Source organism: Setaria italica, chromosome V, assembly GCF_000263155.2.
Source record: "Setaria italica strain Yugu1 chromosome V, Setaria_italica_v2.0, whole genome shotgun sequence".
Taxonomy (NCBI): Eukaryota; Viridiplantae; Streptophyta; class Magnoliopsida; order Poales; family Poaceae; genus Setaria; species Setaria italica.
In genome coordinates, this window is record NC_028454.1 from 39,294,216 (window position 1) to 39,307,966 (window position 13,751).

Consider the following 13,751-nt stretch of genomic DNA (forward strand, 5'->3'; position numbering starts at 1 on the left):
TGTACGTGCAGCTTGATTAAAACAGCTGGGCCGATTTGGAGTACATGTTTAGGGTATTGGATCTACAAGCATTGGAGTACATATCAATAAATCATCACCCGCAACATTTCTTCTGCAGTCCAGAGCAAGCATCTTTTAGAGAGATCTTGGACCAAACAGAAGTGAAATGCATCTTCCCCAAACATGTTACTGCCATTGAATCACCAAACATGTTATATACACAGTGGAGGGTTGAAACACATCAAGCTGAGTACTTAACACATTCAATAAATATCCTCTCAGATTTCACTAATATTAAAACAACAGAAACATCGTGCATAAGAAGCACATGGTGCCTTAGATCTTAGTAGATGGCCGTCTAAATTCTAATGGATAAGACAAAGTGGGGAAGATAATTCTAGGCTTTTACATCTCCTTTTGGTTGACCAAGAAGAGATGGTCGGTAAAGTGAGTGACCTTGTGCCATCTCAATTCTTTCACGTGGATCATACATCGTCTCATCTCTTATAGCCTGAAGAATCGAATCAGCAGGACGGTCCCTGTGCATATATGAACAGGTCAATCAGTTGAATTCACTGAAGTCTTCTCAAAGTTTTATAAAAGATAAAGTAGAATAGCATGGCAACAGGGCCAGCAATGCCATCAAAATATCATATATGTATGGGTTAGCAATAGAGGTTACCAACACAGGTCATTCAGTAAAAAAGTAATTGGTGCAGAGTAAGTGGCCTCAGGCCTACAACTGTTCAAAAAAGGCTTTTGTTGAATTATATCAAGAGAATAAGTGTTCTAACCTCTTGATCAAAATTCTATGTAGCGCTTTTAAAATTGGGCACATCTCAACTGGTGCAACAGATCTGTTGGCCTCTGGATGCATCACACTCAAGCTATCCTGACTAAGAAGCTCATAAAATGCGTCGACCGCAGAGACACCCTGAAATGAAATAACATGATGACAATTCATCACATGAACCATCTCGGCATATTCCCAGTTATTGGAATTTTAGATGGCAATTAAAATACAAGAGCATACCTGAATGGTCCCTTTGCCTTTAATGCTGTCACCCATTTCTAATGTCAATTCCCCTTTAGCTAACTTCTGCCCATACCATGCATTACGACCTTTCAACAATGTGACATAGGTGTCCGCTAATAACGGTCCAGCAAGTTTTTCAGGTTCTTCTTCCAGAAGGTGTGTGATGTAGATCATCTCAGACGTGCAAAGTGCAAAGTAAACAGATTTGCTCGTTGCACTCTCATTGGTTAGTGCTGCTACCATACCTGCAAGATAACAGAACAGAAAATTAATTGAACATTAGGCTGAACAGGAAAAAAAAAAGTTCCCTGAAGCATGAATTTCTCATCACTTCTTGACATTAATACATCGAGTTAGCAGAGCATGAGAAGGTGCTAAAAGAGGTCGAGGTGCTGAATTTTTGATTCACGAACACACAGGAGAGTTGCATATCATTATATTGAAGAAGGAAAGGTGCTGATATCGAGAAGATTAATTCAAGTTGGATGGCAGTTCCAAATTTCTGAATTCTGACATAAGGGTGCATGTGAACACAAAACCATATGCTTAAGTGGAAACAGAACATAAGAAAACCAGCGAGACAAGCAAATAGAAATTACCAGCACCAATAGCATATACATTTTTCAAGCCTCCCATGACCTCATGAGTGATGAGGTCACTATTATCCCACACGATAAAATGGGGCTGCCTCAAAAACTTCGCAAGAGGTTTTCTCCATTTGTCAGCTCCACAAATACGGGCATTTGCATATTCTTTGTTGTAAATTTCAGAAGCGATATTTGGGCCACCAAGATATAGAATGTTCTCCAGAGGAACCCCAGCTGCATTAAACCAATGTTCAATAAATCATACATAGTCAAAGAGAGAAAAGGCAAAAATGCTTGGATATTAAAAGAAAGCAAAAATCACATATATATCTAATTTGATCTAAATAAAATCTGCCAGATAAAGCTATAGATTGTTTTGTATGCAGAAATAGGAAACTGGAATATGTTTCAGGCAGAGCCTGGTGAAGTACTGTCGGATGGCTTAAAGGATTGCTAAGCAATAGAATACATAACTGGACCTACATGCAGGGCAAACAATTGGTTTTATCAACTATCTTTCTCAAATTGTCAAATACACTTATCAAAAATTTGATGCAAAGTCTAGCCATACAATGAATATAACTGTTTGTAGATTATTCCACAGCACTCTGCAGATGTGATCTGTCTTCAACAGCATAACTGAAATAGTTGTAGTGAAATTAGAAGCGAAAGACGACAACTGCAAATACATATTGCCGGTACCAGACTGAAGGAAGAACCTCAAAGGTCAGAGCTCCAGGTTCGATATAACCGAGAAGAGTCGCAAATAAAAACAGAGCGCAGGTTGAATTCAACAAAGAAATAGCACGATTGAATGGTTAGGTAGATAACAGGAAGAGGAATCTCACTTGCATTGCTAATCATCTGCGTGGGAGTAATGATCCGTGGCAGCGGATCCAGGGAGGCCTCTATCCCCTTGGCGAGGGAGATGATGATGGGGGCAGTAATCCTCTCCTTCCAGTACCTCCCAATCTCCCCGAACACCTCCCTGGTGTCGGTGGAGGGCAGTCCGTTGACGACAATGTCGGCGTCCCAGACGGCCTCCTGCAGGTTGGTGACGACCTTGAGCGGGCAGAGCGGCGTGTCGATCATGTTGAGGCAGAAGCCATCCCTGAGTATCTCATCGGCGTAGAGCGTGCGGTCCCCGAGGCGCGCCTCGACGTACTTGAGGTAGGCGCAGCGGCGGATCAGGCGGCGCAGGACGTCCTCCCGCGCGTTGATGACGTCGAAGAGGTGCCCCGCGGTGGCGCGGTCGACGGCGCGTCCGGGGCGGCGCCAGATGCGGACCTGCGCCTTGTCGCGGAGGTGGCCGTACGCGTCCTGCAGCAGCGCGCAGAAGACGCTGCCCCAGGCGCCCGCCCCGACGCCGGCGATCCGGAGCGGGTCCCCGTCCGCCTTCCCCAGCTGCCGCCGCAGCTCGTCCAGCTTCTCCTCCGCCACGGCCCCGTTCGCGTGGCCGTTCGGGTGGCCCGGCCCCTCCGCTCCGCCCATTGCCTCCGCCGCCACGACCCTCGCGTCTCGCTGCAAGCGACAAGGGGAAGCGCAGGTGCGCAAGCTACAGCACCCGGCAGCCCGGCTTGACTCGTTCGGGAGGAGAGACGGGCGGGGCTGGATTTCGCGACGCAAGCTATAACTAACCGGGGGAGAGAGGGAAGGAAACGGGCGGCTTTCCTTTCGGAGAACCAGCTCCGGATCGACGCGGATTCGGGTGGGTTTGGCCGCCGAACCGCGGCGAGGTGGCAGAAACAAAGCGCCGGCCGGAGAGACCGAGGAGGAAGGAGGCGGGGCTGGCTGCCGGCCCGGTCGCCTCTGGAGCGGTTGCCAGTTGGGTTGGTGCGCGGGCACACGGCGCATCGGCACCGGCAGATTAGCGCCCGCGCAGTGCGCACGAGGCGGAACAGTGAGCCCCCTGCCGGGGTGAAAGCGAGGCGGTGGTGTGATTTGCGTTTACGGCGCGGTACGGGGGGCGAGGTGGCAGGGTTTTTTTTTTTTTTTTTTGTGGGGGAGGTGGCAGGTAGGTGGGGCTGGTGGGCGGGTGGAGAAGACCCGGTTCGCGGAAAAAAGATTTGCCATGGCCGCAAATCCAAAACCTACCCATTCCTCGCTAAAAAAAGAAAATCAAACACCAATGAACATGCTTAAAGTGCGGTGTGTAAACAATGGCTCCTACAGAGGTGAAACTTGCACGAAATCAAGCAGCCCTCTTCACACCCAACTGCAGCCTGGAAAGGTAACGATAGGAATTGAGGGGCAATATGGCCAGGGCCCCTGAACCGCATTCAAAATGCGGTACAGCCATAGTTGATCCCATATATCTTATCATCATATGCGGGACATGATTCGAAAGTAACCGTGCTAGGGCAGCAGATTGCTTATTCACCAACAGTGCTTGCCAGGACAAATTTGCTGAGAGCTACTACCACCAGGTTCCAAGGATAGTTGATATTGAAAGAGTACACGAGATGAACTGCAACTACTCCCCGGAGGAATTGTTTAACACTTACGCTAGTCATAAAATACCCAGAGTTGGTTAACACTTACGCTAACTGAGTCATAAAGTTGGTTAGCAATTATGCTAACTGAATACAAAGTTTTTCTTTTGGCGTGAACTGAATACAAAGTTAGTCAACAGTTATGCCAACTGAATCACAAAGTCGGTTTCCAGTTGAGAAAATGCGCTTGAAAGCTGAAACAACACAACATACCATTTTACCCCAAGCTGAGGCATTGAGGGCACATGAAACATGAAAAAGAATTTCAAGTCTCCTCATATGACAAGTGCCAAGATGCAAAAGGTAGGATGACATAATGACTACAAAATGTGTCGCCTCGCAATTCAGGATACTGAACAATGCGCCTAGGAAATGAGTTGTTTGGCAATGTATGACAATGGAGGCACGCCAACACTATGAAAGATGGATTATTCAGCTGCCTAAATGTGGGAAATGAATCTTTGTTACAAAAGACAATACATCAAACCACCTACTGTGCTGCGAAAACACAGGACCCATACTGGCGGTTCCGATCTACCTCACAGTTTAAGCTTCAGCCACCCTGGAGAACACCAAAAGACAGTTGAGAAAAAATTGCTTTGAAACAAACAGTTATCCCCATCACTTGTATGGTGCAATTATCCTCCTTCGCCGTTTTGGGGTCTCCCTCTTCACATACATCTTCTCCATATCATTTAGTGGGCGGCTAGAACCATCTGGTAAGCTCATGAACTTCCAGCCCCCTCCTGTACCACGCTTTCCGTGTGGCCCAAGCTTCTCGACCATGTAGCTCCATCCATCATCTGGTCTGCGTCTGCTGTACTTGTGGCACTTAACCTCCCCGGCCACCTGCAGTCCAATATATCATTGGTCTCAGTTTACCACTTATATTTAAGCAGAATATAGTACATGTAATTAACAACATAGTGATATAGTTTCAGCTGAAATTTTTTGAAGCCATGACATGGACAAAAAAAGATTTTTTTTAGGAGTATAAAGTTAACCACGCATATGCACTTAAGTCATCAGATTGCTATATGGAAATGTAAGGCAGGTCCTAGATGATGATCAATGAAAGTCCTTACCTTCTTCTTGTTGAACTCCAAGCGTTGAACGAATTCTTCATGCAACATCTGATCTTCCTTCATTGAAATTTCATACAGAACCTCATCAGGATCTCGTGTTGTGCCATCCCAGCCCTCAGGCATCACTTTGAAATCAGGTTTATATGGAAGGGTTGCAACATGAAATTCCCTGTCATGGGAATTGAAGAACCTGCAAGAGAAAACTCAAGAGGCTCAATACGCAGATTGTTGACCACCCAGAAAAAAAATATTATAATGAAAGGTGCAGGACATAGCTATTGAAGATGTTGCTAGTTGTTGATCATTTTTAAAGAAATATTACAAAGAAAATGCAGGACAAATCAATTGCATGCAGTTATCCTCAGAACAATATTAATAATTTCAAACAACTACTGTTTAAAAATACAGATTTTATCTTCCAGATTGATATATTGAACCTTACTTTCCATGAGAGAAATATAGGAAAAATTTGTACCAGAGATGTCAATGTCTATAAAGACCAAGCATACATGTATATCACATGAAAAATGAAATGCTGCTGAAAATCAGTACATCTGCCAAGAATTCCGCAAGACAATTAGGCCGTACCAGTTTAGCCCTTGATCCAATCAGAAATGATGCATGGAGATGTTTTCAAAAATTAGTATGACGACATTGAATTCGTCAAGTTTTTCTTATGTCAAATGTCTAATCAAGTGCATCCTATTACCCTGAACAAGAAATTGTCAGATAACTCATAATATATCTAATCACAGTCAACGCATGGAACTCCAAACTACAACATCCATTTAGAAACAGGCAAAGGTTTTAGGTTTCTGTTTCCCGATCATGTAGGTCTAGGTTCTAACCTACACCTTGCAAGAGTGGTTGTGCCTCGGAGCACTAGAAAATTCTATCCAGCGAAAAATTGCTTGGAGCAACAACTCAGAGTCTTTCACTTGGCATTTCTAACAAATTGACGCACTTACCTAATACACACAACAGTATCTGTATGTTTCTAGCTTATTTGAAGTTTCAGTTGTTCCTGAAGTTTAACATGCCTAAACTATGACAAACTGATCTATGCATATTATCATTAAAACGGAGCAAACGACACTTTGACATACTCTGGGCAGCTGTCTAGCAGGATCTCAATGGAGTCGTCGAGTGGCTCGCCCCTCTTCCGCTCCTCCTCCTCTTCCATCTCCTTGAGCCACAGGATGGCGTGCACGCGCTGCCGCATGACGCGGAAGTCCTTGGCGAGCCGCTCCACGGTGTACGTCGAGGGGTCCTCCTTGTGCAGCCGGTACATCTCCTGCTTCTCCGAGTCCTTGAGGTACGAGCCCCGGGCGCCCGGCTCCCGCACCTGCTTCAGGAGCGCGCAGGTCTCTCGCATCCGGTCGCCCCAGGAATCCACGTACGCCTTGGACTCGCGGTTGTCGCGCTCCAGGTCCCGGATCATTTTGTCCTCCTCGTCCATGGCGCGGACGGTCGCCAGCTCACGGGAGACGGGCGCGGACGGGGACGGGACCGGGCGGCCGACGGAGGGCGAGGACCCGTCGAAGTGGTCCTTGGTGAGGCCGGTGGACCAGGTGGAGCCCCACTCGTCCCCACCCCCGCCCCCGCTGGGGAAGGAGGAGGCGCCCCATTCGTCCCCGCCTCCGCTGCCCCCGGTAGAGGAGGAGGAGGAGAGGAGGCGGAGGATGGAGGAGATCCGAGATGGGGCGGTCCCGGCGGCGGCCGGCGGCGCAGGGAGGCGGCCGTGGAGGAGGGTTTTGCGAAGGGCGAGCATTTTCGGGTTCCGCTGGTTTGAGTGGGCTATTGCTCTTCCACGGTTTCAATGGGAGAGAGATGGGTCTGCCTGGCTGGGCAGAGCGATCGAGCAGGCCTGAGCTGAGCATGAGGCCCATTTAATTTGGCCCACATCAAAATGGTGTATCTGTCGTTGGTGGCGCCAAGGAAGTATCGACACGTTTCGTTTCCGAGACTGCGTGTGTGTGCATGTCTTATTCATCATCGGGAAATCAAATCTGATAGATAAGAAAACAGTTAAACTTGAGATGAGAATAAAAGGAATAAAATTATATGGATATTACAAAGTTCCTGTCACATAGGTGTGGTTAAGATTTGTCGAAGATATTTAGTCAACTTGTTCGGGTGCTGGCTGAATCGCACCGGGCCAAATGTTGCAGATCGAAGTGAATAGGAAGAGAATCTCTCGTAGGAGAGAATCATGGCGAGAAGCCGAGAACTAGGATTCGCTCCTTTCCTATCCTCTCCGCCGCCTCCGATCCGGTAACGTCACTCTCCTAGTCTCCGCCGCTTCCTTCCCTCTCTATTTCCTGAGGTTCTCCTCCCACCGAGATTCCTCCGGAAAGGAAAGGAGAAGGCGAGCCAACACCAACATAAAAGATTGGTCGAGAGGCGAGATGAGACGGACCCGAAAGTGAAAAGGGTTGGACCGTTGGAGGAAGCCCTCTTCTTGCAAGAAGCAGCCCTGTATTGTATTGGGAGGTCTTCGCTCAGTTCCAGACCCCTTCCACCATCAAGGTCAGAATTTGATGCACTTCGTCAGCTTCAGTAATTCTTTTGGGTTCCCTCAACAGGTTTAATCCTTTGTAAGATATTGATGTTGTTTATCTGATGTGGATGCTGATCACCTATGCAGGAAGTTCTTGTCCTGTCCGGGGTATTGTGAGGTTGTGCTGTTTATCGGTGAGAGTTTTCCATATGTTCATGCTCCTGGCCACCATGGAAATTTGGTACTTACATGATCTCTTGACTATTCAATCACTAACCAGTAATCTAGGGGTTACTTGAATATCTTTTGCAAAAGGCGAATTTCTTTCGAATTTGTTTCAACTTAAATGAGACCTGCCTAAATCAGTGAGCTTTTCTGGAACATGTTTACCCAGTTCTTGAGTTGTTGGAGTGCCTTGGCACCTCTATTCAACTCGGGCCACTTAACCGTAGAGGGAGAATTTTTCTGGCACTTTTTGTCACAATGGACAATGGAGTAGACCTTCCAATTCCAAGCCACCTTCCGTTATCACATCCTGAGATCTCTCATGGACTTGACGATTTCCTGAAGAGTACAACTGCATGTACTCATACGCACCCTTGCAATCCACCGGGTCCGGCGGCAGCTATGCATACCCACACATGCCTCCACACGCACACGCAAGTCATAGCCTCTGGCGAAGAGCAGAGGAAGCCTCAGAAACCTTTGGGAAATAGAGAGGCTGTGCGCAAGTACCGGGAGAAGAAGAAAGCGCATGCAGCCTTCTTAGAGGAGGAGGTCAAGAAGCTACGTGCCACCAACCAGCAGCTGCTGAGGAGATTGCAGGGGCATGCAGCACTGGAGGCTGAGGTGGTGAGGTTAAGGGTCCTCTTGTTTGATGTCCGAGGCAAGATCGATGCAGAGATCGACTCCTTCCCTTTCCAAAAGCATAGCAGTGTTGATTCTGTTATTTGTACAGACCCTCCCCTTTGCTTTAACACCAATGCAGAGGTAGCAGCCCGAGAGACCAGCTCTGGTGGACCAACAATTTTGGATTTTGAGATTGATGAAAGTGGCAGTGTTTCACGAGAACTCGATATTCCTGAAGTGGTTAATTCGATGGATGCAGCTGCGAGCTACTTCTGAGTTTTGAGCTTATACCCTGTTTGAATAATCGGTAGCTATGGGTAGGCGTGTGAAGTTGATATACCCTGTCAAGAAGCTGCTGGTTATAAGTTCTAATTGTACTTGTAAGTGTGTACCGTACTTGTATGATACTAGTTTGAAAGAAGTGCTATTCTGTTTTCTGCAGAATTCCACTGCTAATGCAGTATATTGGCCTAAAAATGTTTCCTGATGTCAGCCCTTGGTATGTCTATGCAGCTATTGGCTTACTGACAGCAGCAGCACTGTTAAAATGGTATCTGACTCGCTGCAAGGAGATGACAATGAGCATTTCTGCATCGTCTTTCAACTAGTTCTAAATGTAAATGGCTTCGAAATATAATTCTATACTAGAAATATAGTTTCCAAGCACCGTTGAAGCAGAGAGGGAGCTAAGCATCGTCATCAAACAAGCTCAAAATATAATTTCAAATATAATCGGTATTATTTGATCGATCTGAACCTAAGAACAAGTCAAGTGTAATTTCCAATCAACGGTCATATGTACCGTGTCCCATGATCTCAATTCTCAACTACTAACCTCCTACTATGCAAGTCCTCCTGGCCTGGTTCTTTTGGACTGGGATAGAACCGCAGCCTCTCCTTGTAGCTTCCAGCGTCCATGCCGTGCTCGAACAGCATCCTCCTCTCCCCCAACGAGAAGGCACCCCAGGTGTTGCCGGCCCCCTGGTCGGACACGAAGTAGACGCAGTCGCTCACGCGCACCCCTTCTCCGACGCCCGCACCGAGAACGACGACCACCGGCTCACGAACAACGCCACGTCTCCGGCCAGCCGGTCCTCCTCCACCCCCCGCATCTCCTCCATATCCAGCTTGTAGACGTCGAAGCCGCTCAGCGTCGTCACGTCATCGAAGAAGTAGCCGTCGTCGTTTTCACCGTCATCGTCATCGTCATCGTCGGAGCCGAAGAGCTCGGGGTCGAAGTCACGCTTCCCTCTAACTCTTCTGGTGGTGAACGGGGGCCGGACGAAGAGCACCTCAGCCCTGCCTCGACCAGGTAGCCCTTCTCGACGGCGCCGGCCAGCGCCGTGTGGTGCTTGTCAGTTGTCACGCAGGCTCGGCGCCGCGACCGGGTCGGCAACTCGATCCTGAACACGTAGCGTAGCCCTCGGTGTCCAGCGCCGCCATGCGCAGGGACTCGGCGTAGCCGACGTGCCGCACCGTCCATTCGTCGTCCTCATCCGCCCGCCAGACGCCGACCTCATTCCAGGAGTCGCCGCCGGCGCAGAGGGGGTTACTCCGGTGTGGGGCTGGCGGGACGAGGCTCCCCCGGGAACTTCTTGATCCGCCGGGAGGTGCCGATCACCGGGTTGAAAAGGACGGTGCGCCTCGTGTTTATGAGGACGAGGCGGCCGCCCACTGTGGCGCCGGCGCACTCCATCTTGGGGGTGACCCGCCGCAGCGCCCGGTGCGCCGGCGTCGCGCGCGCGCGGAGGTGGCGGGAGGAGGAGGAGGCGTCGCCGCCGCCCAGCGGCACGGCGATGGTCTCGCCGCGCCGGTGCGTGGCCGTGGATCGGAACGCGAACAAGTGCGGTGCGAGGTCCGCCAGCCGGCGGGAGGCGATGCCGGCCCAAGACCTGCAGACGGCGGTGAGGCGCGCGGACTCGAGCGCGCTCAGGTACCACAGGATGCTGTCGACGAGGCGGGGAGGGAGAGAGACGGTGCCTTTACCGGAGGCCTCGCCGCTGCCCGTCTCCTCGGGCTTCCATAAGCGACGGCGGATTTCTCAGTCGCCGGCGACGGCGTCGAGGGCGGAACGGAACCGCGGCGATTTCGTCGGAGGGGTTAATTTGTAACAAATAGGGTCCTATTCAAAATAGTAAATTCTATCTTTACACAAAGCCCCTTAATTTGGATCGTGATTATTGATCGCGATCCAAATTAGGATCCTATTTAAAAATGTTCCAACAAATATTTTGCACAAAACACCTAATTTGGATCGCGATCCAAACCAGGGGATGTTTTGAAAACATGGCTCCGCCGGCATTCGACTCCGTCAGCTTCTTCGGTTCTTCCCCAAAGCCCCGCCTGTGCCGTGGCCCGTGGCCTCCGCCACCACCACCGTTCCACCGCGCAGTCCCCCTCCATGCCTCCTACCTGCTGACCTACGCAGCCGCCACTCGTGGTTGCGCCGGGCGGCGCTCTTCCAGCCCCTGCGGCAGATCAGCAGCACCTCCGCCACGCGGCTCCGCCTCCACCCAACCTATCTAGACCATCGACCTCGCCGCCTGAGCCCCGGCCACCGCCGAGCCCGCGGCCAAAGGTTCTGTCTCCACATGACCTTCAGATCACACCGTTCGCCATTACAATCCCCGTTGCATGTCCAGGGCGAGCGGCGTGTCACAATCAATCTGAAGAATTGCCGCGATTCTGATAGTTCAAAAAACAATATTCAGGAGTGTTGTAGTTTCGAATTCCTGCCGGTACTGAAGGAATTTTTTTTGAAGTTAATGTACTGAAGGAATTTGATAGGAGGTTTGATGAGATATGGACATATGGTATATATGACTATTGATTGGAAATTACCAGCACTTAGCTTGTTCTTAGGTTTGGATCGATCTCACCATTTATGTTTGAACCTTCCTAATTTGAGCTTGTTGGGTGATGATGCTTAGCTCCCTGCTTTTTTCAAAAAAAAAAAAAGATGATGCTTAGCTCCCTCTGTGCTTGAACGGAGCTTTGAAACTATATTTCTAAAGTTGCTGAGTCGCTGCAGCTTTGATCAGTATTTCACGGCAGTGCATGGTGCAATAATAATCTGATTTGAGCTCCAGCAAATGTATAAACTGTACATTCAGAACTACCACTACACATGCAATCATCTGAACCAACATGAAAGGCGTTGGTTAAAGCGGTGACAGCGTAAACTACTCGATCGAACCCACCGAGCTGAGCTCATAGTAAAAGAAGTGGTGAAAAAGCATTGGGTCAAAAGAGAGAAGGTTTCAAGATTCAGAACATGCAAAGCAGATTCAGAAGATTGTTTGGGTGGTGATCTGATGATCTCATCTCGTCTCGTGCCAATGCCACACGGGCTTTTCCCCTGACGTTCATATTCCATTTCTATTCCATCCATCCCGAAAGAGCTGGCGATTTCTGTGCCACTACACGTCGATCTAGTTTTTTCTAATCCCACTGAGATCACACAACACTGGTCCAGTTAATACTCAGTATATTATGGAGCCTTTAAAACATGTAATTTTGGATTCCATTGTAAGCTTGCTTTTGTCTCTGCATGATGGAAGCATATCCCTTGCTTTCATTCTTGTGTTGGTTGTAAGCAGATGGTTCTCACTAGTCCAATGCCATGCTGCATCAAGTGTTTGTATCTTTCGTCGTCTAATCATGTACTGTAATGTTTAGCATCAACTATGCGTTGTGCTGTGTGCACTTACAGATATCGAGCATTTTTTGTTTAGATTTTCTTTCAGGATCTACCTTTATCAGTTGTTCGATGATCAAACTGTGTAGGCTGTATGAGGCAACGAATTACTGTCAGTCTTGGCTGGAGGCCTGGAGGCTGGAGCAGGTTGGCAAGGCGAGTATTTGATTCGAAAAGAAAAAATTCTCCTCCGTAAGTTTACCCTTCTACCTTCTTGATTAGCAATGGCGAGTAGTTGCAGTCGCCTCCTTTGTAGAGATTACAATGCCAATATAAATAATGCTTTGTTTGCATCTCACAAATGAGATTACAATGCGATATAATATAAGTGCTTTGTTTGCATCTCTTTGAGTGTAACATTGCTACTTGTCTGACATATGGTGACAGATGAAAATGTTAAAAAATCATGCCATCCAATGATTCTTAAATTTTCCCGATGAAACGCAACGCAGACATTCCAAATGGGGATGCACATTGGACGTCCAGGCCGAGAAACAGAACAACACTGAAAACCTGAAGCTGCTTGAATTTAGGCGTGCTATTTTACCAATCAGTAATTACATCTTCCTCAATCATTCGGTATGCTTGGATTCACGAAACCTTGTTTGTTGTCGCCAATCAGCAACCCACAAGCGCTTGTCCCACAAAACGCAGCCCAACGGAACCCACAAGCGCCAATCAGCAACTCATTTCAGTAAGCATATGCAGTCCAACAAAACAGACAGTTTGTTTATCTTATCGGAAGGGACCAAAGCAGATGGCAGAAGACGTATCTGAACGAATCATAGAACTTCACGGTTGAGCCTGTACGCGTCATGGAGCAGATAAGCTGAAGCGAACAGGTAGTCTGAATCTTCATCGCCGTGGTGTGGCCTAACTTTAGACAGCTTCTCACTCTCCGAAAGAAACAGCCTACTGCCGCCCGTACGGCAATGCCTCTGGCACCGTCAGCAGCGAAACGAACGAAAACCTTCCGGTTGACAATGACCGGAAACAGAAGGAAACACAAGAGAAACAAATCATTTAAGTCTGATCTGTGGCTAACGAAGTTGTGAGATCGATTTTGCCAACCAAGCCAAGTTGTTACAAGAAGAAGAAGAAGAAGAAGAGAGGCATTCCCCCAAAAAAAAAAATGGAAAGAAAGAAGAGAGGCAGGCAGGCCCCAGCCGCCCGGTTGGCCACTTCTGGCCCAGCAAACGTGCCGACGCCGAGCCCATAACGGCGCGCCCTGGTGGACGTGCGGTGCGGGAGGGCGCCACGCCGCCTCGCGGCTTCGCGCACGCCACCACACAAACCGCGCGCGTGGGCCCGTTGCGCGCACATACGCCGAGCGGCGCGCTGCCCACTCCGGATTAGCACACCTGCACACGCAGTGGCCGCAAGACCACGGGGGCGGGGGCTATATGAGAGTGAGAGATCAGCGGCCGTTCTCACTCCCACTCCCACTCCCACGCGCCCGATCAGGCGCACAGTGGGGCGCTTAGCGTCACCCTCCTCGTCACTTT

At 48.9% G+C, this 13,751-nt stretch overlaps 3 protein-coding genes across 4 annotated transcripts; 1 reads left to right on the forward strand and 2 right to left on the reverse strand.

Annotated features, from left to right (window-relative positions):
• Positions 1-167: 167 nt before the first annotated feature.
• On the reverse strand, positions 168-3,534 carry LOC101760172 (probable glycerol-3-phosphate dehydrogenase [NAD(+)] 2, cytosolic). Its single transcript, XM_004970218.3, has 5 exons — positions 2,472-3,534; positions 1,636-1,857; positions 1,034-1,281; positions 795-934; positions 168-539 (listed from the first exon to the last, which is right to left on the reverse strand). Exons 1-5 carry the CDS (start codon positions 3,475-3,477, stop codon positions 398-400), a joined length of 1,758 nt encoding a protein of 585 aa, XP_004970275.1. The 5' UTR covers positions 3,478-3,534; the 3' UTR covers positions 168-397.
• An 834-nt stretch (positions 3,535-4,368) lies between these two features.
• Positions 4,369-7,007, reverse strand: LOC101760576. The gene is made up of 3 exons (XM_004970219.3): positions 6,307-7,007; positions 5,201-5,390; positions 4,369-4,964 (listed from the first exon to the last, which is right to left on the reverse strand). The coding sequence occupies exons 1-3, from the start codon at positions 6,969-6,971 to the stop codon at positions 4,737-4,739; spliced, it is 1,083 nt and encodes a 360-aa protein (XP_004970276.1). The 5' UTR covers positions 6,972-7,007; the 3' UTR covers positions 4,369-4,736.
• A 340-nt stretch (positions 7,008-7,347) lies between these two features.
• Positions 7,348-9,036, forward strand: LOC101760983 (basic leucine zipper 23). 2 transcript variants are annotated; one of them, XM_004970221.3, is made up of 3 exons: positions 7,348-7,729; positions 7,848-7,941; positions 8,095-9,036. In XM_004970221.3, exon 3 carries the CDS (start codon positions 8,184-8,186, stop codon positions 8,823-8,825), a length of 642 nt encoding a protein of 213 aa, XP_004970278.1. In that variant the 5' UTR covers positions 7,348-7,729; positions 7,848-7,941; positions 8,095-8,183; the 3' UTR covers positions 8,826-9,036. The 2 variants fall into 2 exon arrangements, with proteins under 2 accessions (XP_004970278.1, XP_004970277.1); XM_004970220.3 differs by having other exon boundaries at positions 7,848-9,036.
• The last annotated feature ends 4,715 nt before the right edge of the window (positions 9,037-13,751 follow it).